Source organism: Trematomus bernacchii, unplaced genomic scaffold, assembly GCF_902827165.1.
Source record: "Trematomus bernacchii unplaced genomic scaffold, fTreBer1.1, whole genome shotgun sequence".
Lineage (NCBI taxonomy): Eukaryota > Metazoa > Chordata > Actinopteri > Perciformes > Nototheniidae > Trematomus > Trematomus bernacchii.
Genome location: NW_022987564.1, coordinates 4,577,192 through 4,602,109, shown reverse-complemented (window position 1 = coordinate 4,602,109; position 24,918 = coordinate 4,577,192). Strand labels below are relative to the sequence as shown.

General features: G+C 39.4%; 2 protein-coding genes across 2 annotated transcripts; one reads left to right on the top strand and one right to left on the bottom strand.

Moving 5' to 3' along the window:
• Positions 1 to 279: 279 nt before the first annotated feature.
• On the bottom strand, positions 280 to 14,170 carry nsun2 (NOP2/Sun RNA methyltransferase 2). The gene is made up of 19 exons (XM_034125134.1): positions 13,939 to 14,170; positions 13,113 to 13,270; positions 11,765 to 11,869; positions 11,577 to 11,682; positions 10,978 to 11,049; positions 10,747 to 10,831; positions 10,461 to 10,653; positions 9,821 to 9,895; positions 9,558 to 9,688; positions 8,252 to 8,325; positions 7,950 to 8,080; positions 6,660 to 6,756; positions 6,287 to 6,477; positions 4,864 to 4,956; positions 4,646 to 4,781; positions 2,856 to 2,936; positions 2,118 to 2,256; positions 1,366 to 1,405; positions 280 to 1,260 (listed from the first exon to the last, which is right to left on the bottom strand). The coding sequence occupies exons 1-19, from the start codon at positions 14,011 to 14,013 to the stop codon at positions 930 to 932; spliced, it is 2,313 nt and encodes a 770-aa protein (XP_033981025.1). The 5' UTR covers positions 14,014 to 14,170; the 3' UTR covers positions 280 to 929.
• A 4,731-nt stretch (positions 14,171 to 18,901) lies between these two features.
• On the top strand, positions 18,902 to 24,918 carry srd5a1 (steroid-5-alpha-reductase, alpha polypeptide 1 (3-oxo-5 alpha-steroid delta 4-dehydrogenase alpha 1)). Its single transcript, XM_034124691.1, has 5 exons — positions 18,902 to 19,322; positions 19,893 to 20,059; positions 21,543 to 21,644; positions 24,189 to 24,339; positions 24,453 to 24,918. Exons 1-5 carry the CDS (start codon positions 19,012 to 19,014, stop codon positions 24,517 to 24,519), a joined length of 798 nt encoding a protein of 265 aa, XP_033980582.1. The 5' UTR covers positions 18,902 to 19,011; the 3' UTR covers positions 24,520 to 24,918.

Below are 24,918 nucleotides of genomic sequence, written 5' to 3'. Positions count from 1 at the left end.
TTTGAGGTTTTTCCAAGGACAAAAATGCCCATAAAAAAAATCCTGCATGTTTTCATGCAAGTTGTTTAAAGACAAATGGATTATAAAAGCACATTTTGTAAGTATAGCTAATTGTGTACGAATGATGTCCATTTCCACATCGTTGATACATTATGGGTAATATTTTAACTTTTTAAGCCAGCAATTCCTCTTTATAAAACCTACTTTAACAAAATGAATTCATATCTTTTATACACTATTTGTATATTGAAGTTTTCAATAACATAAATACTCAATTACTTCATTGTCACTTTTCCACCTTTATTCTACATTTGATATGAAACACAGGTTATGTTACTTTAATTGATGTGAAATTGTTCCGGAGTATTCCTTTGCCCATCATTCAGACTTCCCATGGTGCAGCAGTTCCCCTTTAATTTCCCACTGTTTTACGGCTTCATATAATTCCTGATAGCTGTTTTATGATGTCTTGAATTTGCAGAACTTAATCAACCCCTTCTCAGGCATGCTTTTAATACTTCAACAAGCTTAGAGTCAAATAATTAGAGCAGGAGGTGACACAGTTAATCTTTAACGCTTTAATTGACTCCATAGTTTGGCTTTATTGCAGATCTAGAAAAACGAGATGGCAGTTCGTACAAACCTCTCTGAAGATTATCTACGGGAAGACAAATTGAAGCCACTTGAGCAATACATTTGTTAAAAATAAAACATATCAATAAAATAAGACTAACTAATAAGCTGACTCCTGGAGGGGTTCCAAACAAAAATAAAAATCCCGATGGAATCTGCGAGGGAGGGTCTCCTTCCTCAGCTGCAAGGTGGGAAACGGGCTCATCTTCCTCCCTTATCACAAAATGTGGTCTTCAACCTCGTCCTCGGCTCTTAGAGCTGCGCTACGTCTCGTCTGTCCTCTTTTCCCTCACCTGCTAGTCCTTCGGTTCCTTCATTGGTTCTGATGATCCAATTTTATCACCATTCTCCAAGTCCATATCCCCCACATCTTTCCCCTCTCCTTTCTCCTCTCCTTTCTCCTCTGCGCCATTTCCCGCCTCCTCCTTTACTTCCACTCCCTCCACTCCCTCCACCGCCTTCTCTCCATCCGGGCCTTTGTCCCCTTGGCCCTGCTTGTCTCTGAAGACCTCCACGCCCAACATTCGGAGGTAATGAAACCTCTCGTTTCGGGGGACGAAGGCTCGGATGGACGTCTTCCCCCTCCAGCCGCACAGCTGGATGGGACACTGAGGATCCTCTGTGTTACTGACAACGAGAGGGTAATGGTGAGGGTCAGGAAGGAACAAAGACCTCAAAAAAGGATATGAATGTGCATTCAAACACTTCAAATATAAAATAAATTACACTTACTTTGGGTTGGGAATGTACTTCAACACAATGCTGCCCATCACTGTGGAGAGAAAGAGATTCATAACTAAAAGCAGCACAACATTTGCCCAAAATAAAAACAAGCTGTAGGGCAATGTAGGTCTGACACCAACTATTATTTTCATTATGGATTCATAATAGATTAACTGTTTGGTCTATTTAATGTCAGGTCTTTAAAGCCCTCGTTTTCTCAGTTCAAATCCAAAATATATGCCTTTTATTATGATATAAAATAGACAATTGGATACCCCCCCAATTGTAGGAGGAGTAAAACAAAATTCTCTGCCATTTTTAAATGTCAAAAGCTGTAGTGGATCATTAAATAATTTCAATTGTTTTCTTTTGGTGGACTAATTGATTAGTAGACAAGTCGCAGCTCTATCTCCATGTACGGTTTCTTACAGATCCGAAAATAACGCAGTGTAATTACAGTTCTCTTTCGCCTGGAACTGCTCCCGTCAGTGTGTTTTTGGGTCAGTGCCTTGCTCAAGGGCAGCTCAACAAGTTATTCGGGAAATTGGAGCATTACTCATTCACTTGTTCTCTTTCATTTCATGCAAGCCAAAGCCAGAAACCTCCAGGCTGCTTCCCAAAACAAATATTTAGTTTCAGTATCAAAAAGGAAACTGTAGTACTGTAGTAGTAACATCTGCACTAATATTAAATACAGAGCTTAATATGTCTGAAAGTGGTCACTGAGTTTTGAATACATGATGACGTTTTGCCGTGCATACCCAGTTTCTTGGCCTGAGCGTGAGCGTCTGCCTCCAGTTTGCTGAGGTAGGGGTTCTCCTGGGTCAGCAGCACTTTGATGTCCTCCACACTCACCGTGATTATCCTGGAGCGGATATACGGCTGAAGACTGTAGATACCCTGAAAGCACAAAGAGGAGATGAGCATGACAATCTGCAGGCTGATATAATAACGTAAAATGGTGCATATGAAATTAATTAATTCCAAGTTTGTTTGGAGTGTGAACTCGGCCGTCTGGCTCTTGTTTTTCAGCCTCTGTGGAGAATACATTAGTGACAGGAGGAAAGACTAACTGCGTGTTAAAAGGAGACCTAAAGGAGATGATTTACGATGACATTTAGTATCAAATGAAAGGATATGTAAGGTGTGAAAGTCTTACGGATGCAAGCCAAGCATGTCACAATGCATTGCTGTATGTACTGATGCATGTATTTAAATCACGAGGTTAGTTTGCATTCAAAAATAGGATTATAGTTGTGTAAAAATGTGCAGCTAAGGTTTCATGTTTTCACAATAAATAAGCTTATGATTATAACACGCTGATCAACACCGAACAAGTTCATTCACAGCAGATTATTTTTACTCCGCTAAAGATTGAATGTGTGAGGATGAGAAGTGATGTCCAGGATGCTGTGGTGAAAATACAGTGTGTGTGTGTGTGTGTGTGTGTGTGTGTGTGTGTGTGTGTGTGTGTGTGTGTGTGTGTGTGTGTGTGTTACCTCCTGAGCCAGTCTGAAGGCACAGCCAAACTCCTCTCCATCACTGTTGCGAGACCACACCTTCACCCCCGTGTTGATGACCTGAGTAACACAAATAAAATAATGCTGATTTATTGCAAAACACAAAGATGCCAAATCCTCCTGTCTTTAACTGCACTAATTATTATTATCCCTCTTGAAAACACAACCCAGGGTGGTAATTTAAATGAAAATAAAGGACTAATTATGTTACATGAGGTCTTGTAGTATTACTCTTGATGCGTGTTGTAATTACCGATGTTCCCCAAACTGCCTTGCTCGAGGCATCTACTGTACAAGATATCTCTTCTGTGTGTAAACAGAGTGCAGCTGGTTTCTGGTGTCCCAGCAGGAGTGGGAGGAAACTGTTAGCTTTGCAGAGTAAAACTCAACAACACTTCACTAATTAATATTCATGATGAATCCTTTCCAAACCTAACAAGAGAAAAGCAAGAACCAATACATTTCATCTTTGTTTAAGATGATGTTAAAGAGTCCCTATTGTGCTGTTTGGAGTCGTCCCTTTCCTGTAGTGTAATATAGGTTTTAGTGCATGTAAATGGTCTGCAAAGGCTAAAATCCCCGTCTTCCCTCCAGAGGGAGTTTCTCTCCCACAATTCTTTGTAAAACTTGATATGAAGAGATGGTACGCACTCGTTTTTCCTTGACTCAGATTTTAGTCACTGAATCCATTATCGGTTATAATTTGGAGACGCGCAACTCATTGTGGTTTAGCTCAAAGGAAAGTGACTCATAAGTGAGAAGCATCAAAACAATGAGGAGAGCAATGAGAGTGAGTCACACACAGCACCACCTGGTCAGGTGCTGCAGGGTGGAGGAGAGGGATTTGGGATGTGAGAGCGTCCCATCTGTTAGAGTGTTTCCCTCAGATGGATGGGTACATGTCCACTCGGTCTGAAAATAAACTCATGTGCCAAAGTAAAGCCAATATGTCCGTAGCCAAAAGCTGGCCCATGTGCATGCACTGCTATAATAAACATAATGGCGCTTGTTTGAGTTCACTGCAAACAGAGCTTTCCATAAGACGGCTACTTATTACATTTTTCTAATCTAATTAAATGTATTTCACCGTGTGTGAACATTTTTACGGCTACTAGCCTCAGACTTCAAAGCACAGCGAGCATGACGATAAACACTAGTCCTGTATAAGTCCCGCCCCCACATGCGTGTGTGTGCACTCTGCTGAGAGGAAGTGTGTGCCGAGTAGAGAGACGTCTTCAGTGTTTGACAAATATTAGCAGAATAATTGATTACCAACCCAAATGATGAGGTGTATTGATTAAACAAACGGGAGACTCATTAAACGGGCTACTTCAAATCCCCGGTGGCAAAAACGTGTCCTTTGCTATTTTTAATTGTTTGTTTTTAAATTCCCTGTGTTATGTATTGAGCTATAGCACAGGGGATATCATATTTTTGGGTAATCGCTGTGAGGAAAAGTTTGACAAGAAACTTTAACCAAACTTGACAATTGAACAGTAAGCTTTAAAGGGGCCCTATTATGCTAATTTCTAAGGTTCCTATTTGTATTACTGTACATGTTTACGTTCACGTCTACTTTTCCCACTGAATGGCTACCCCATATCCTTATGTAAAGCTCTATGTATAGTGTGATCAATACTGCCTCCAGAAAATAATTGATCATTGATTTGTTTTATCTATTTCCGTGGGAGGAAATGCTTTGTCATCAGCATCGACCCAGGCTTTCGACATGTGCAATGATCTAAACAAACAAACAAACACACACAGACCTTCATGCGCTCGCTGTTATTGAGCAGCACGTTGCGCAGCTCTTTGGACACCATGTACAGGTGGCGCTTTTTGCCGTCGTGGGTCCTGGTCAGAACGTTGATCTTGGGGAAGGTGGGTGATAGATTATAGAAAGACCTAGAGAAAACAGAAAAAAGGTTAAATGGTTGTGTCACTAAAATGCTAAAAACGATAAATTCAATGTCTTATAGAGACGTACTGTATGGTGGTGAAGACGGGGTCCTCTTCAGTGAGGAACACAAAGGGATCTTCTTTATAACCAAACAGCTTCTTCTTCTTGGAGGCGGGAGGTCTGGGAAACACAATGGAGACATTCATTTAATAGGCATATTTACATTTCAATTACCCAATACATGTGGGTTGTGTGCAATGTCAAAAGTTCCAATAAACCTTTAATGGAGGAACAACTTTGTGTGAGCTTCTAAAGATTAGCTTGGCCAACAAACAATTAAGGAAATTGCTTTAAAGTAACTATCTTCAAATGAGCTAATCGATTACTCATTCTGAGTTCTTAAGAAACTTTGTTTTACTCGAGTCTTAATGAATTGATATAAATGGAGCAGCAAATCGTATTCTCCCTCTGGAGGAAACATAGGGATGTAAGCCTTTGCAAACCATGTACATGCACAAAAACCTATATAAACACACGACAAGAACAGGGTATATGCAGGAATCCTGAAGTCAAATGGAATACCTTTTAAGACCTTTTTTAAGACCCTTTCCATACATTTTAAGACCTCATCGCCACTTCGAGTTTTAACCGGTTACATTTGCGACTCACTTTACCTCACATTTACTATACAGTATTGATTGTCCTTCCTCCTTATCTTCCAACCATTTGGACGCAAACTTGCATTTCCCCATAACGATGTTGTTTAACAACCGGCGTAAACGGGCCTTCGCGCGCTATCAAGCAGGGAGCGTGCGATGTCCTGTTCAGATGACGTCAAATCCAACGGGATGCCATAAATAAACTACACAGAATCACACTACACACCTACGCAATGATTACATTCAGGCAAACTGTAGAATACAACCTCTTTGGACAATTTATATACTTATTGAAAACAAGCTACAAAATGTAATACCTTGGAAAATGCCGTTCAATACTTTTTAATAGCCTTCATTTTCGCTAAATTGATTTATCAACTTTTAATACTTTTTAAGACCCCGCGGACACCCGGAAGAAAGGGAAAACCCCAAAAAGCATAAAAGGGCCGCTTTAAATAAAAAGGATTTAGCCAGAATGCATGCGTTTAGGAAGTACTGAGCATGCAACTAAACAAATGAGACTTGGATGATACCTTTGTTGTTGTCAAATGCAGCCGCAATTTACTTCAATTAATCAATACTTTTAAACATTTCTGGATCTTTCGCTTTCAATGGATGCATGTGTGAATATTAACGTTTTCTCCAAGAACTCATAGTAACTAGGGGTGAGCAACAGATGCAACAATGTTCTTTTTGTGGGTGATTTATTCCTTTGAACAGTGCGTAAATGATTGTTGCGTTTGTCAGAGAGAGAGATTTGTCATTCAAAGGAGTGTCATCTATTTAACATGTCGCCTCACAAACTCGCCGTTTTCCTTTGTTCATTAGCTGACCGCATCGCCATGACTCACCCATACTCTCTCTCTAGTTTATCAGTTGTCTCCAGGGCTAAGGCAGAGTCTTTGGGTTCCTCCTCTTCTACTTTCTCCCCCAACCCCTCCTCAACAGCACTGTCGGGTGGGCAGGGAGTACCGGAGGGGATGGAGGCTGCGGGGGAGCCTTCAGTCTGGGCTGCAGAGCTGGAGGAGACATCCTTCCTCACCTGGAGACGAGAGGAGAGACAAAGAAGAAGTCGCAGCCCTGTTAGTAACAGGTGAGTGATGCAAAAGGAGGGGGGGGGGGGGGCTACTGCTGCTTCAACACACTTCAGTTCTGCTCCATTTCCCTCCTCAAGTAAAACTGACTGTCTAATCATGCATTAGGTGTGTGCGTGTGTGTGTGTACCTTGGGATATCTTTTGTTCCAAGGCATCGGGGCTTTCTTCACCAGCACAGCCACAAAGAACCCTCCAGTGTTCTGGTGATGTGGCAAAATCCTCATGCTGCATTAAAAAAAACACACAGAGAAACATAAATCAAGGCTTTGGGTTTTTTTTATGTTGCCCCCTACTGAGCAGACCATTTTTTCCCAGCATTAAATAAAGAGAGGCTTAGCCACCGTGTGACGATAGCTCCCTCTGCTGGCCAGAATGGAGCCGGACTGAGCTGTAAAGTAAAAGCTGCAGTAGAGATGACATCATCCACCATTAAGTGAGAGTGCAGGTGTGTACATGCATGTGCATCCATGCAGACGTGTGTGTGCGAAAGATGGCGCCAAGAAAATAAATCAGACGCTTTACTCGGCTAATGGAGTTGGCATCGATGAAATCAGAATAAATTGAAAGTGTTGGTGCAGATGCGTTTCTCTGCTTTGATGAGAGCTAAATACTCTCAGGAGGATACAAAGAAGAAATAAAAGCCAAATTAAGAGAGGGGAAAGAGATTCAAGGACAATTTATTTTCTATACACTATAACAATTATACCAAGGGAACATTTTTATTAAGATGGATGCATGTTTTTATATTCAAACCCATCGTTACCAAAAGAATACTCTGACTATTTTGGCCCTCAAAAGGGCTTTAACAAGGCTTCCTGCTCTCACTGCTGCCATTTGCTTTGCTTATAGAGCCTTCTAAAGATATTAAAAACATTACATTTGTTTGTAGGCTACAGAAAGGTGCCATTTACCTAAAAATGTCACATTACAAGGGGCAACAAAATGGTATACACTTGCTGTATCCTAACAAACAAATTTAGCATGACAAATATATGTTAGCTTGTTCATTTTAGCTTAAAATTTGATCAAGTTTGACGCTCAGTGTTGCCAAATCTTGGAATCAGACATATCGGGCTCAAACTGAGAACATTTTCTCCCGATTAGTCAGTCTGAAAATGATATATTTGTGCCAGAATGTCCCTATGATATATCATATGGCTTGTAAAATAATTGGTCCAATATTTGATGACTACATGGTGAAGGAATCGCTCTGTAATTTGCGTCATTGTTAATTTCCCCCATTTAAGTAAATATACTCAGGACCTGACGCTGGAAACACACCAGACACAAATACAGGAAATTGACTCTCAGTCTCTTTTCCAAACCTGTTCAAGTGACCGAAAGGCACACTGTGGGGACCCTCACAGTATACAGTATTATGGCACAAACACACTGTATGTTGCCGTTTGTGTACATACCATCTCTCCAGATGGAAGTTGGCCAGTTTCTCTGGGTCTGTTGGCGGGAACATGGTGGGGCGGATCTGCGTTTGACGACTGACGGGAACCTCGGACCAATCAGAGAACCACTGGCCCTCCTTGGTCATCAGCTACACACACACACACACACACAACAGGTTATAAGTGTGTGAGCCAAACAAAGCTATCAGAAATCAACATACAACATTCCCTCAGACTTTGATGTTAAACACCGTTTTCTTTTATGGTTTGTTTTGTTTTAGTAGGTTTATTGTCATTTCTTAAACTAAATGTTCCAGTACCTTCCAGGAATTGACCCCAGGCATCGACTTCAGCCCCGGCAGATCTGCTGATCCGTCGACCAGCTCCAACGTTCCTGGCAACGAGGATGGGAAAGACATTACGAATTGGCAGAAAAGGGCTGGATTTATATCTAAATATAACAAGTCATATCATTTATAACGGATGCATTCGGCAGATCACAAGTGAATTAAATTGTGGCTTTGGCTCGACAGCGTTTGACCTTTTGTGCTACTGCTCCGCTTTTTGATGTTCTCTGATCTCAAAGAGAAATGATACAGTGTTAAGGGCTGATGGAATAAAATGAAACCTTTCTTTTACAGCAGAGTATTATTAAAGTTTTCTGTGTGGGCATTCAGACATGTGCTAACGCAATATTTCTTGATCCAGAAAATAGAGTCGCGCCGAAGGATAATTCCCCTTTAGTAACATTCAGAGGATTATCTAATGGATTTGATATTGATGGACCTGGGGTCTAATTTAATATTCTCTATACCATTTAAATTAATTTTGTTTTCATATTTCCTTACACGTATATATGAGGTTCAAGGAATCTGATATACACAGCTTCCAAATCCACAGATATACATTTTTAGGTTGAGCGATGCCAAATATGTAAATGATCAATGTGTCTCATGACATATATTTTCTCATGTTTTCAAATGTGGAGGTTAGGCTTGTCCTTGTGATTATAGGCTGAATATTGTTTCATTTTTGGACATTTTGTCCTTTGGGTATTCTAACCTTTTTCTCTCATTTTTAGAGCAACATTAATTAATTACAAAAATGGTTGGGACATGAATTATAAGAACTGATAATTAAAACATCAAACTACAGCTATGACACAGAATAAGCTGGTTAAGATCATAGGTACAAAGAACGTCTTTGTAAACTGATATCCACAGTGGATGAAATCCTTTTAAATATGGACCTGTGCTTACTTTAGCCAGCGACATACTGGAAAATATAACCTTGATTTGAATAAAAAGTCTGAAATGTATTGCTTAAATTGGCCTTTATGAGTGCGTTTGAGTGTTTGCTACCTTCGCTTTTCTCCAGCTACGACACAAACTAAGCTGGTTAACATCATAGGTGACTTTAAACAAACATTTTTAAACCGATATCCACAGTGGATGAACTCCTTATTAATGTGGACCTGTGTTGCAAACTTTGTTCATATCTTAACTGGCTGTGAGAACCAGCCCAGACTTTTTGACTTGTTCTTACTTCAAAACTAGAAAAGTAACTTTGATTTGAATAAAAAGTGTTGCTTAAATTGCCCTTTGTTAGTGTGTGAGTGTTTGTTACCTTCGCTCTTCTCCAGCAGCGCTGCGATGACAGCCTCGTCCTCTATAGGGTTGAGTGAACAGGTGGAGTACACCATCCTCCCTCCCACTGCCAGCTGCTCCACACCGCGCACAGCGATACGCAGCTGGAGCCTGATCAACACACACATATGCTCTGCATTACTGCCAACTTCTTAAATTAGCAGCAAAAGAACACACTCCATTCCCTTGTCCTTAAGTCAATTTAGAGCATGAAATCCTAGCAAACACACAATGTCGACTTACCCGTGGAGGTGCAGGCTGTTGCTGGTCGTCCATTTCTTCCACACGTCGATGTTCTTCCTCATGGTGCCGTCGCCGCTGCAGAGCAGAAATCAGAAAGTCAGACACATCCTCAGACTCTGCCCGGGGCGCAGAAACAACTTCCCGGCAAAAAATGTCTGCCAAGCACAAACTGTCCAAACGCCGGCCTTCAGCTGACTATTAACATCACTGCCGACTGCTTCTCTCAGTCTTCATTACTTCTTGTCCTCCCTCCGTTGTGTTTGGCAGAGCCTCCTGGCTTCAGCGCCACAGCTGGCTTAACTCGGGAAGCATTTGCAAACAAATACAGTTCTGTTTTGGCCATAAAATAACACTGGATTTCACGAGGAAAGATTTTACAACGTACCGAGACACTAAGAACATAATGAACAACCATATATAAGGACCTGTAAATACCCTGCGTTTGACAGACAGGGTGAATAATGATCTCCATCTGTTACACAAAACTCTCCTCCAGCCAGACACCCACACACACAGCAGAGTTTATCAGCCATGTTTCTTCCTTTATCCACTTCCTCCTCAGACCCTAACTTTCCTGCAGTGCTGTAATACAGTGCGTGTCAGTGATGCAGACATCATGAGGGTAAAGCCCTGTGCTGACCTGCAGGGCACGTCACAAAGGATGCGGTCGTAGAAGAGGATGTCCTTCTTGCCGTCCAAGTCGATCTTGAGGGTGGGGATGCAGGTGGCGTCGTGGTTGACCACCATGATGCAGGGGCTGTTGAGACGCTTGGCTTGGTGCACCAGCAGGTAGCAGCGCTTGTTGTCCACGTCGTTGGCAATGACAAAGCCCTCTGCAAGAGTGGATGAGAGTTAACTACTGTCAAAGTGGGACGGGCTGCTGATTTACTCCCGTTCTTCCATGGTTTTACATGTTTGCGTCTTACCTGGGAACGGCACGTCGATGTCCGAATGGAGCATCTCGATCAGCTGGGCTGTTTTTGACCCTGGAGCTGCGCACATGTCCAGGATCTGCACAGAAACACAATCGTGTGACCTCAAAGCAATATCAGCTGTATCAAGCCACGGGGGACAAGCTTTGCAAGGGAGCACAATGGCAAAAAACTAAAAATAACAGTGAAAGACATTTTAACCTTCAAAGAGGGCAGTGCTTTTACCTTGTGGTGTGACTCGATCTTCAGGAGGAGAGGAGGGATCATACTGACAGCTTCCTGTCGGCTGATGTTACCCTGCAAGGACAAACACAAGAATGATGCCCATTCATTTCTCTGTGACTTCTGACATTTTCAGGGGTTTCTTTAACTCCCTATCCAGGGTAAATGCAATTCATTTTCAATAGAGCGGGGCAATGATTTCGTATTTGTGTAGGCCAACCCGTAGTTCAGCATCACAAGGGATCCCGCAAGAAAAGCCAATGCAATTTTTCCATTGGACTTTGGAATATATGTGAACATAGTCTATGGTGAACAAATGTTTATGATGACAGTCTCCACATATAAACAACACTTTTTTTTATCATTTTTGAAGCGTAAAAGCAAACACCAGAAGTAAATAAGTAAGGTATTGCTACAAACAAACTACTTCACCAATGCTAAGCAAAATGCAGCTACACCACCACAGTATTTATTTCAGGCAGCTAACCAAAACTCATTCAATTAAATAAAAAAAACATTGACTTTGAGACAAGGAAGTGCTAAAATGCTAACTCATTTGCAGGGGATTGTGGTCCATTTTTGTTTGATTTGTCTCAACTCACCGACTCAGTCTCGCTGACCAGGAACTGGTGGAACTTCTCGAGCAGCGGGGACTTCCTGATGATCTTCCGGCTCATGTTGGTGTGCCAGGCCTGCTCATCGGGATACCTGGAGCAGAGACAGTGTGTTCTGAGTTTCTAGTTTGAATCTGCGTGTTATTTTCACCTTGAGTTACACCATGAGATCTTACCATTTAAGAGGCTGTGGAGCCTCAATCTTCAGGCCATCGATCTCCACCTCCTGAATATCCTTGAAGTATTTTTCCTTCAGACAGTGGAGGATTTCTTTGGCATGGCTGGGACAAGGCAGAAAGGAGGAGAAAGTGGGCATGTAGTAACAACAAGCACTTGCACCAGGCAGCAGTAATTAGACATGACAAACACAATCAATTCATACTAATGTATTTCTTACAAGCCTGAGCTTAGATCAAGGTCATGAGAATGGCAAGGCATGTTTATATACAGCAAATTTGACAACAAGGCACTCGTAACATTAAAAAGCAGCAAGACACAAGTCACAGGTGTAAAGTTGTGGGTATAATCCTACATACCAACTTTAGTAAGCCCTTATAATTGAAGATAAATAACAAGGTCTAACTTTCTCCCCTTGCTTAGACCTGTAATGGATCTTAAAAATAAGGACTTTGTATGTGGTTAAGCATGTTATGGCTATAAAATGGGAATGCAAAACAAGGTCTTACATTTCTCACCTTACAAAAAGCATGTCATTTTAAAGGTCCCATGTCATGCTTTTCCGGTTATTACCCGTCCCCTTGTGTGTTATGAAGGTTTTTCTGCATGTAAACTTTCTGCATGTAAACGGTCTGCAAAGTCACAAACCCTCAAAGTACACCCTGTAGCGAGTACAACTCTAACACAGAAAAGACCTGTCTATGCTGCCCCAGAACGCCTCGTTGGAGATTTCTCTCTTTCCATTGTTTTCTTCCTGGGTACAGTGACGTGCCCATACCCAAATGGACCCATTTGGGTACACACACACACATCTCAGCGGCCAAACTGTGACGCGCTGGGGGGGGTGCTAGTGGAGCCTTGCAGCGGCGAAACTGTGGCGCGCCGTGTTTGGGGGTGCGGGTGGAGCCGCAGACCCCTCAGTATCCCCCCTCTTACCGCGTCCATTCGGCACCCAGACCCCACGCAGCATTCTCATCTGTTTGTCCTTACTGGTGTCATTTTCTGGTTGCTAACGCCTGATGTTCCGCTGTAACGGTGGTAGACTCATCAGAACAGAGTGGGCGAGCTGACCAATCAGAGCACAGTGGGCTCACAGGGAGGGGGGGGCAGGAGCTCCAACAAGCTGTTTAGGACAGAGAGTGAATAATACACATACTATACAGAGATGCTGTATGAGAAACCAATGTGAGTTCGGAAAATTGCACAATATAAATATATTCTAGTAGACCTCAACAATGGAATTATGATCAGTAGAAATGGCCATGACATGGGACCTTTAAAGCATCTTGTAGGCTTTGATCATGAAACAAAACAAAGAGATCCTGGTCATTGATATGTCGGGCTCACCTCTTGTATCCAGTGATGCGGATGGTTGCTGGCAGCGGTTCCCTCATTACATTCATGAACTCTTCAAACTCTCCCTCAGGCACCAGGCCTAGCTCTTGGTAGTAATGCTCAAACAGCTTATTCTCCTTGACAATGTCAGCATAACCAGCTCCCCAGCCCTGAAAAACAAGAATAATTTACAACTACTTGTTAAGTATATGCATAACTGGAACCTGCTAATCAGAGACGCTTGATGAACACAGAACTTTTGAAAACAGTGCAGTTAAATTGAAGGTCATTGAAAAAGTTCTACATTTTAAGTTGTCTTGCTTAAGGCCAAGGGTAAATAAATCGAAAGCTTCAAATTAAGATCTACTTAAGTGAAGTATGATCTAATAATCAATTCGGCATGTAGTAAACCACACACAGTACTCCCTGCATGGTGTTGGGACTAAAAACTATGTGGCTTGGAAAGGGTAAACCAATGCATGTAGCTCAGTCGCTTGGCCACATCAAATAAGCACATTTCTGAACAAAGTCTGGTGAAGCCACACAATTATCTTAAAAAAAGGGGCATGCATCTAGAGCAAACGTGCCAAATAATGGTAAAACATCGCTTGGGAAAGGTAAAAGTGAGCTAACAGTGAAGCTGTCTGGTGTTGCAGCTATTTAGCAGTGTCGCAGCAGCACGACTGCACATGTTTTGCAAAAAAAAACATCTGAAAATTATAACATTTGTTGTACCAGCTCAAGTCGCATTTAGTAATTTAAGCACATTTGACCCGACTGAGCACTTTACAGCAACCATTAGCAGGTTATGCAGCAGCAGTAGAAGAGTGAGTCTTACAGCGTTGTCTCTGTTGTCTCTGTCGTCTCTGCCAGTATTTTGGGTTTTCTGCCTCTGCCTGCTTCGTTTCCCCATGTTGGAATAGCACACAACTCTGGAGAATAGTCTGCAAAACGACGTGTTAGCTGGATAAAGAGGAGTTTTAACAACTCGGATAAAATGTATACACTGAGAGTTTGAACAAGAACTGCTGCTACGCTGTGTATTCTCAAAACGTGTTCCTGTGACGCACGTGAATGAGGACCCCTCTAGGTGGCCACATATCTGCCTGAAATAAAGTAAAACATCTTCAGGCAGTTTTGGGCATTTCATGATTTTGTATTTAGTTTTTATTACGAAATAATATCCAATATACAATGTATGTACTTAAAAAATACTTAATTGTTTCTTTAATTCTTCAAGTGTTATTCTAGCTAGAGAAATATAAACTTAAATACAAGAGTACTTTTAAAACAAGTGTCCACATGCTCAAATACCATACAGGCATAGGCGTCATTTGCAAACATAATAGTAAAGACACACAATAAAGTATGATAACAAATGTAATAAATAAATAAATAACAAAGAATAATAATTTAAATAAATACTAAAAAAGTCAAATAATAATAAGGGAAAAAAATACAATAATAATAATACTATTTTTTTATTATAATATTAAAAATAAATAAGAAAAAAATACAAATAAAACATTTAAAAATCAATGAAAGACTTGTGGGTGTGGGTCTGCCTGGGTAAAATAATGGTAGTCATAATAAACCTGCGAATGATGCATCACCACCTCTGAAATATTCAGTAAATACAGATCTAACTAGCAGACAATTGTATGGCTCAGTGGTTAGAGCAGGCAGACCACAATGTGGGTCCAAATCCGGCCATATGTTTCAAATGTATATAAATGATTAATATCGATAAAATATTAATAATATTTAAATAAATAATAAGGAAAAACAATAATAAGAAAATAAGAAAAAAACGTATAAGAAAAAAAGAAAGAAAAAATAGTATAAAATAAAATAATATAAATACATTTAAAATTATTATAATAAAACAATTAGGAAAAAAAATACAATAAATAAATAATAAAATGAAATATATACAAAAACAATAAAATAATAATTCAAAAAATATTAACAGTAGGGAGACGCCCCCAGCACCTCTGGGGGACGTGAACAAAATTCAATTATAATTATAAGAATTAAAATAATCAAATAAAATCAAATGATAATTAATAAAATAAATAAAATAATAATATAATAGATAATACAATCATAAAAAATAACTTGAAAAAAATAAAATAAAGATATTTAATATGAAAACTAAAACAATAAAGTAATGAAAATAGGAATGAAATACACTTGATGACAAATTATACCTCAGTCCTTCTGCTATGCTGATGTTAAATCTGGAGAAACCAAGCGGCAAACTCTGGGGAAGAGCCGGAACGCCAATACGGAAGTGCCACAAACTGCAGTGCATATATTGGCCGATAGGCGCTGACTGCAGAAAAGAGCAATTTCCATAGACCCCCATGTTAAAATGCCCAATTTTACAGCCTAAAAAAACATGTTTCTACCCATGGATCCAATAAATATTATTATAGATATAGTTAGATTCCACCTTCATGATTATGGATCTGTGAGTGAATTGTTTTCTAACATGACCCTTTTATTTATATTAGGTCTTAAAGTTTTTGCATAAATTAGGGCGTGGTCACATTGAGTGACAGCTCTGTCAAGTGACTGTTGCTGTTAGCTTCTTGTCTCTCTGCTAGATGCTCCGTCTCCGTGAAGCTACAGGGACTCTCTGCCTGCTCAGTTCATCCAGGGAACACAACTTGACCCCGGCCGTGTTTGTTTGTTCTTCATGCTTATATATCGGACTATTGTGACTCGCTCTGCGGTTAAAACAGACGGTGCATGAATGCCGTTTTGCGGTAAGTGAAATTCGAGTACTTTATTTATGTGTTTATGATTTTAATCAGCTACGTAATGAATGTTAAGGCTTGGGTTAGCGTGTAAGTGGTAGCTACATCGGTGCTAACGATGGTAATCGTATCCTCCAAGTTAACTTAAAACCATAGACTGTATATATAAAGGTTAACATGAAATAGACAAGTGTTAAGCGTTAAGTGAGATAGTACTGTAGAACAAAAGGCTTCTGTTTGAAGTTGATAAAATAAGGTCATCCTTGTAACTTAGAGAGATATTTTATTATGTAGGTAGGAACTGTATGCATCGCTAAGGTTAATTTAAATTGGCTATGCTCAAGTATATAGACAAGCAAACGTCGAAGTAGTGTATGTGAAATCAACCTCACAATAAGATGTGTGTATATTACAATTATTAATGTCATATTTCAAGATGATTACTTAGATATTACAATATGGTTGGTTGAGCTGGAGTTCATTATTGAGCTTACACGTTAACGTCACAGTCATCTGAAGAACGAACCCAAACCTTGTTGTTTTTATTAATTGCATTACCAAATTGGTATCAAATAAACAGTAAGCATTGGTAACACAACTTCCAAAGTTACAGTAAAATAAAAGGACCCTGACTCGGGCAATACACAATCCAACATGTTCAACAGAAGAGAATAAGTTATATTGTTTGTACACATGGTTCTTTACATATATATCTGTTTGTTTAAAGTTTCCAGGTGATGCAGACAGGCTGGACCAGAGAGTGAGAGACAGAACTGGACTCCTCACAGCAGTGAACTTCAGCACAGGTACAAATACTCTTTTTTCATACTGTACAAAGAATCAAGAAAGATATTGGTTTAAAAAGTATTGACTTTAATACACTGATATACATTCCATTAAACAATACTAAATACTAGATCACCTACACATCAGTGAAGTTGAGGGTTTTTTCCATGCAAAGGGTTACATGTTAACAAGCAATATTACTTTGTCAGCTTTCTAATTTAAGGTATTGAAGGCAAAGCTATTAGTGAGAACTGCTACTATTTATCTCTCAATATTGTCTGTAAAAAACGTGGTAAAAGTTATGATTTCAGTGAGAGAACAGAGCAAGCTTCTACAGTTGCACTAAGTTTTGATAACAGTTAAATATTATTTTGATAATAAAATATATTTCAATGTTGATGAATGTCATACTGTTCATTCATAATCTGATTTTCTTTGTAGCTCACTGTTGAAATAAAATAAAACATTACAATTACAAAAGAATTATATCTACAGCCCTTAAACACAAGCACACCTCTTTCATAAATAACACACTTGTTCTGCAATAATATGTTTTATGTTTCCTGTAATTTTTGTTAGGAAAGGACATGCCTGAAAGACACGACTCAACATTTTCTCCTTCTCTGAGGGTCAAGAAGAACATCCAAGAGGAAAATTAAAAGCTGATGTTATGAGATTTTAAGACCAGTACAGGACATTCACTAAGAAACTACTTTTATTGTGAAGTCAGCTGATCGAATGCACCTATTTCCACCTCTACACTCCATCAGCTGATAAATTCTATTTGCCTCACTTTATGAGCTTCACAACACCTGTACCTTGTACCGCAGAGTTTGCAACGTCACAAATAAATGGGGCCAATCTTCAGTCAGATGTGAATGTGTAATCTAACATTTTCAGTAAGAATAATGGACAAAAGGAGTGCAAATACAAATTCAATTTATTGAAATGTGAACCAAAAGTTAATCAAACATGTTTTAAATAAAAAAGCACATATGGACAGAAGGTGTAAACCTATTAAATGTATAAGTAAACACATTTAGTCAAATAAAGTGACAGACGAGGCCTGATCAGGTGGTATCAGCTATGCCCAGCATGGGCTCCTCCATCAGGCCTGGTCCTCCTCGCAGAGGAAAGACCCTCAGTCCTCTCCAAACCAACAGACTGGACGTCCATCACACGGAGGTTTCTCCCTGAAGTCTCTGCAGCTCTCTGGACACCACGCTGTCTCAATCCGTCCACACTGAATATGAGGGGAAAATGAAAATAATAAATGCTTTAGACAATAAGAAATATAAAGTTGACTGTTGAGTTGCTCAGTTTTTTTAGATTGTCAATACTATTACTGTATAACTAATATCTCAGGTTAAGAGGCACCTTCAAATAAAGATTGGTCTTTAAACACATTTTGTCTTTTGAATTGTTTGTCTAAAGTCAAGGATCTAGAACTGGTACTTATAGTTTTAATGATACAGTCTGGTTATAATGCTGTTTGGAGGAGGCCTCACAGGTAAGAGCACTAACTAGCTACCATCACATGTACTGTACCTTAGCTTGACTTAAATGTATTAAACGTATAATTAAGTGATAGCAAAATATAAATAACTAATGTCATGCAAACATATTAATTTGCTTGATTCCAGTGTTGCATTTAGCACATTGCATACAAACGTTAAGGGATTTTAAGATTCTGAAGTATTATGCTAAAAACTCAATAACTTAGATTATTATTTATAGTTTTGCTGAATAGTTTCATGTCCGCTTACCTTAGAAACGTAAAATGTGACGGCAGTGTGCAGATGGGGAGCATGTTAGCTTAGCTTCTTAGCTTGAGCTAGCTCTGTTACTTCCCAGCTGGAGGCAGCAGGTCCCGCTTCGGCTCCGCCTCTTTGCCCTTATTTGGAGCAGGCGGGAGTTAGACTCTGACGTCACTGTCGAGCCGTTAGTGGCCGACTCCGCCTACTAAGGGCACGGACCCTACGTCGATTTATATATACAGTCTATGGGAGAAACACATACATATACAGTATAAATGAATGACAGAACCAACACGTAATAACATAATTGTCCGCAGCAGGGGAAAAATGCAAATGAATGAATGGATACTATTTATTAGTGACGTAAGACCCATTTTGAATTACGTGTTGCAATAGCGCGTTTTGATTGGCTGAAAGGATCGAACGCCAAGCCTTGTCAGTGGCTGTGATTGGTCCTTACTCCAGTTAAACAACCCTACTGCGCATATGCGTCTATGCGTGTGGTGTGTACATCCGGGCACATCCATGACATAACTCGGTGAAACAGCGTTTAATTAAATCACATTTTAGCCACCTTTATTGTTAGTTTTGGAACATTTTGCCGTGATGGACGCAATCCTATCCAGGCTCTTCTCCTCGGAAGAAGAGGAGTTGTACGTGTTGGACTGTCTGGGTTACTTTATGATTTTCATGGCAGCCTGCACTTTCGTTGCTTTGCTTTTCCAGGATGTCCCGTACGGACGATACGCTCCCATCAACGGTAGGTTTCGAGTTGATGCCCGGATTGCTTGGTTCGTGCAGGAGATGCCTGCCATCCTGGTGCCTTTCTGTCTGGTATTTTGGACATCCTCGGCAAAAACGTCACTACTGCCCAACCAGCTGGTCATTGCAATGTATTTCTGCCACTATATTCAAAGGTAGGTCATCATTACAGTCAATTACATCTGGAGCAACTAACATGCTTGCCAATTACCAGCACAAATAATGTATTAAATGGCTCCCAAAGTGTGTACATGTAGGGCTCTTACTATTTCCATCAAATAACAATCTATATTTATGCATAATAAGATAACTCAATAATGTACACAAAAAATGTTCAGTATCAGTTTTATGTCCAAGTAGGTTTATACATACAAGGAATTTGCTTTGATGTATAAGGGTGGATACATATTTATAGGAATATTTATCCAGAAGGAATTACATTTAAAAAAAGAAGCAAATATAGAATTATTTTAACTTAAAACTCATTAATTTAAAAGGATGTTTACAAGCAAATCTGAAAGTTAAACAAAATAATTAAATATGTGCAGTATATCAACATTTAAAATATTTGAAGAGTTTAAGAAGCATTGTGTGGAAATGTGCAAAATATACAGAAACATTTGCCATGTTATTATTTAGTTATATTAGCTTAGTTGTACTAGTTGACTGATCCAAGATGTCAAAGCAAACACTTGAAATAACTTGTTGTTTTATTTCTGCTACAGATCCCTCATTTATCCATTTTTAATCCGAGGAGGTAAACCAACCCCACTGGACTCATTTGTGCTGGCCATTATATTCTGCATGTATAATGGATACATGCAGATCAGGTACCTGAGCCATTACGCTGACTACCCGGCACATTGGGTTACACATCCACGCTTCATTGCAGGTTGGTGTCTTGTGTCTGCTAACTCTCTTTCTAAAATGGCCAAATGAATGGTCTTATTTTGCACATACGCTAGTCTTGTTGACACTTTTTCATGATGTAAAAATATATCTGGTGTGGCTTTGAGTGCGAGTCATATTAAGTTTATGTATGTTACATTAGCATATGGGAAGTGAAGAATTGCTCATATTTATATATTGACAGATGTTGAAGAAACAATTATTATACATACATCCGGTAGGTGCGAGGGTAGGTGCATAAGGTAACTCCTGCACACAACAGTATATTATTGATTACCTTCTTATCCTTTTTTAGCCTCGAAACAGGTATACTGTCCTTATTAGCAGATTCAGACATTCAAATAATTTAATTTAACACCGTATAAGGATAAGAGAGGTAGCAGTGGTGTAAACTTCATAAGAAGAATACTCAAGTCAAACAAAACAAAATCAAGTAAAAGTAAGTAATAAAGTACTGGGTTGATTGATTTCTCAAAGTGTAACTAACTGTGAATGTAATGTGTTTTAGTCTGATCAGATTATGTAAAGAAACATACTGAATAGCACTGCAGAAAACCACCATGCCATTTTTTCCCCATACCAAACTTTAGGTAATTTAGCCTCCTTCCATGCATGACATACAGTATCTAAAGCTACAGAACGACCCTCTGGCAGGCTGTTGAAACCCGTGTTACCAGTATTAAAACCATGGCTGTCATTCACACACTTTTGCCCACCTTGTAATTTCCCCTTTTTTTGTTTCTTGCTTCACCGCAGGTGCTTTTCCCTTTTTCCAAACCTTTAAGTGCTCAGCAGTTTTTCTTGGCTACCTTGCTGTTCAAGCAGGAAACTTATCATTTAAAATGTTTGTGTTTTTTAACTGTGACCGCCCCTCCACTCCCCTTACCTTACCCTGTTTGACATTTCAAACCACCACATCTGCAATAGATAAAGACAAGTTACAAAATAAAAAAACATTCAAATAGAAAATAATTACAGTTTTATAATTAATAATATAATGTCCCACGTCAGGTATATGAACAGACATCTATGTAATTAGTTATTGTTGTAGATTATAGATGTACAATGTGTACACGGGTCAGATATGGAATTTTAAAATGGTTTTAATATATTTGAGCCTAGCATAGAACTAATATGAACTACTGAAAGAATACCAAGTGTTTTCAAAAAGAACATTTCACTGTATTCATGCAGTGTGTCATGAAATACGTTTATTTTGAGTGTTGTGTGTCACAGCAGCAGCAATACTAATGATGAATACTGTGGAAACATGTATCTTTATAAACATGTTCAACATTTTGGTATGTCTGCTCATTTTGCATTACTGAGAGTTAGATGTGAGAAAATGAGGCCAAACCAGGTTTGTGTGGAGGTTGAGCAGAGAGGAGAATAGCTGAGAGTTGTCTGACTGGCTTTCACACAGTAAAATGTCATGTTAACGCAGCTTTTTGTTGGTTCGTCTCCAGGGTCTGTTCTGTGGTTGGTCGGCTGGCTGGTGAACATGCACTCTGACCACATCCTGAGGAACCTCAGGAAGCCCGGAGAGACTGGTTACAAGATTCCCACAGGTAAGGGCTTTAGTCACGAAAACACTGGGCCGAAGGATTTCTCTCACCACAGTCAACTCTTCTTATACTCCTGTTACAGTACACTTAACTTTCAAAGAGAAAAAACTTGATGAGAGGTCTAAAATAATAAAACAAAAAAAAGTAGTTTGGATTGTTTGAAGTTGGGTTGTGTGAAGTACTTTTCCAAAGTCAGTGTATAAATAAGAGTAGATGTGTGTCAGCAATCCCCCAGTTTTGAGAAACAGAACTACTGTGGACAGGGGCAGCAGCAAAACATACATTTACAACAACAACAGCAGCAACATTTACCCACTCAATATCAGTTATTGGTGCTATATTTGTAATATGTTTACCATTTCACCTTGTTGTTATATGGCCCTTTATGACAGGGAACTGCAGCCGTTAGCCTTACTTTCTTTAAAGCCACCAGACTGTATTGAAAAACCCCACATTTGACAAAACACAGGAACTACTGGTCTACTAGTGCCTTTTATTGCTTAGTTTGTCTGTGCTAATGTGTGAGTTATTACAATCCTAAATAACCCTTTAAAACACCACAAAAAAAACAAAGACAGCTAACTCTAATTGCAGCGATTGACTAGCAACTCCTGTGTTTTTAAAATATATACATTTTTTGTAGTGCCAGATATTCTTTGTGCTTTTACTCCATTCCAATATATATATATATATATATATATATATATATATATATATATATATATATATATTTTTTTTAGTTTTGGTACTTTAACTTTATTTTGAAGTTAATATTGTAACTTATAAGTACATTTTAAATGCTCTAACTTAAGCAAAACACCCAAGTATGTCTTCCACCTCTTTAAACAATTAACAATACTTATATTTAACTGAAATGAGACTTTCATTCTCTAGAGTATTTCTATTTTTGAATGCAAGACATTTACTGTTAAAGGCTCATTTGACATTGTATGGCTACTTCGACTGAGGTTTAGAGCTGAAATCCTTTTTCCTGCACTGCCATGGGGGGGGGCAAGACCGCCAGGAAAGAAGTAATCACTTCATGGCACAGAACTCTGTGGTCCATGTACACAGCACTAGATGCTAATTTTCCAGTGTGGTCGCATGATTATACAGGATCACACTGAGCAGAATCACTGGTTGTCAATAGAGATCTTCTCCTCTCTGCCTTGCCCTCTGTGAACCCTTAAATTAGTGTTTAAAAAGGTTCTCGCTGCTTTGACTGCTCCCGCTGTGTGTCACTGGCTCACAATAATCCTAGTGTTTGTGTGTGTTTGGTTTTACTTTACTTGAAACAGAAAGAGAAATGTACCAAACCACGCAGTGTTTATAGTAATCATGTGAGACAGCAAGCCAGCCCCATACTGGAACATGGACATTATGCTGCAGGCTATATGATGTCTGCACCAGAATAATTCCAGATTCATTTTGAATTAATCTTCCGCTTATTTGCTTAATACCACACTCATGTTTGTACAGCAAATATATGCTACAGCCAGCAGGCAATATTATCTTATTTGATTAATGCTTAAAAAAACAACGGGTTAGAAGTTTTACAGATATGCTGCAATTCTCTGTTTTTTCATAAATCTTCTAGACTAGCACTGGGCTAGAAAACAAGCAAGCGTATTTCCCAAAACATAGAACTGTTCATTTTAAAACAAAACAAGAATTAGGCATACATTTCTGAATGAGAGAACATTTTAGAGGTGGGTATTTTATAGAGTGTGTGACCTTTACTATGTAAACATGTATGGCCACTGTATGACAAGTGACAGGCAAGGGTGGCTCAACAAGATTTGGCCCATTTCCAAATTGCTTCTGACAAATAGTCTTGAGGGCAGTATGTGTTAGGAAAAAAAAACAATAACATATACACTCCTGCTATTTAAAATTACATTATTGGCAAATTAAAATGGATTTTTCCTTTTTGCTTAAATAATAAGTTATCATGATTCGTTAAGCAAAAAGCCTTTGCGGGCCATTAACATGCACACAAACCTATGTAACACACTACAGGAAAGAAAAAAAACAAACTCAAAAAGCATTTTAGGGTCCCTTAGGGCTACCCTGACTAAGAACATGGTCCCTCACCTCAAGCGGTGAACCTGCTGAAACCATCCGTCCCGAACCCTTAAGGGAAATAAAACAAAGAAACCCTTAAGGAAAAAACGCGGAAAGGGCGATAAGGGAGGAAGCCGTTTAAGCTGCGCTGGAAATGAACTTACTGGCACGTCTGGATTCCCCTCAGCCAGGAATGCGATTTTCACACAGATGGTAGCAACACTACCCATGGCCTGCATTCAAAGAGTGAAGGCTAAGCTATTTATAAGGTCAGTGGAGCTAGTTGTGCTCCACTGACGTTATCGGATCCTTTTTAGCCTTTGAAATGTCAGTACTATTACTGCCAGATATGGATTTATAGTTGTTAAAAATACATCATAGTTATGTTTCTTCCAGAGTAAACTATTTGGGTTATTTTTGCCTCCAGTGAACATATGAAAGGTTATGCATACCTGTCCTCATTCCTGTGTCTTCCACCCACAGGCGGACTGTTTGAATATGTGTCTGGAGCCAACTTCTTAGGAGAGATAATAGAGTGGGCCGGCTTCGCTCTGGCTGGATACTCTGTCCATAGTGCAGCTTTCGCCATCTCCACCGCAGTGGTCCTCTCCAGCAGGGCTGTGTCACACCACAAGTAAGTATAATAACACACACATACAGAGAAAGATGGATTTCATGCAGTGTAAGGCACACGTTGAAGCAAATACCTGAAGTAATAGTAGAACATTGCTCTTTCACTCTCTACAGATGGTACCACGCTAAGTTCGAAGACTACCCGAAAAGTAGGAAGGTACTTATTCCCTTTCTGTTCTAAAAGCACTGTGGGTACTGGAAGCCTGGAAAGCCTGAAAATGGACATTCCCAACATTTTACAAAACTTAGATAGGCTCTAAAATAAGCTAAATTTGAAGACCCAGTACTGAAAACTGAAAAAAAACACAGACTGCAAGCTTGTAAATTACCTCATGTGGGTTGCAAGCAAGCAAACGGTTTACAAAAACATCATACCGTTGCTTCTTACTTTGGTAATAACGCCCATAAAGCAAAGTAACCTCAGCAACACTGAACTGTATGTAATTGAAATGCTCTGTTTGCCAAAGAGGCAACATTTAGCATTCCTCAGGAGGAAATAGGACGGCGAATGGAGCGTACCTCAACAGTAATACAGTGGATTTATCACTCTCTGCACCAGCAATAAACTCTGTAAAGACTC

What these genes read in the sequence shown, in the direction of transcription:
- nsun2 (XM_034125134.1), bottom strand. Translation starts at nt 14,013, where the DNA reads ATGGGGAAACGAAGCAGGCAGAGGCAGAAAACCCAAAATACTGGCAGA. An exon ending in CTTTGTGACGTGCCCTGCAG is followed by an intron (nt 9,896 to 10,460) that starts GTCAGCACAGGG and finishes TCTGCTCTGCAG; the next exon opens with CGGCGACGGCACCATGAGGA. An exon ending in CCCGTCTTCACCACCATACA is followed by an intron (nt 4,782 to 4,863) that starts GTACGTCTCTAT and finishes TGTTTTCTCTAG; the next exon opens with GTCTTTCTATAATCTATCAC.
- srd5a1 (XM_034124691.1), top strand. Translation starts at nt 19,012, where the DNA reads ATGGACGCAATCCTATCCAGGCTCTTCTCCTCGGAAGAAGAGGAGTTG. An exon ending in ACATCCACGCTTCATTGCAG is followed by an intron (nt 20,060 to 21,542) that starts GTTGGTGTCTTG and finishes GTTCGTCTCCAG; the next exon opens with GGTCTGTTCTGTGGTTGGTC. An exon ending in AGGGCTGTGTCACACCACAA is followed by an intron (nt 24,340 to 24,452) that starts GTAAGTATAATA and finishes CACTCTCTACAG; the next exon opens with ATGGTACCACGCTAAGTTCG.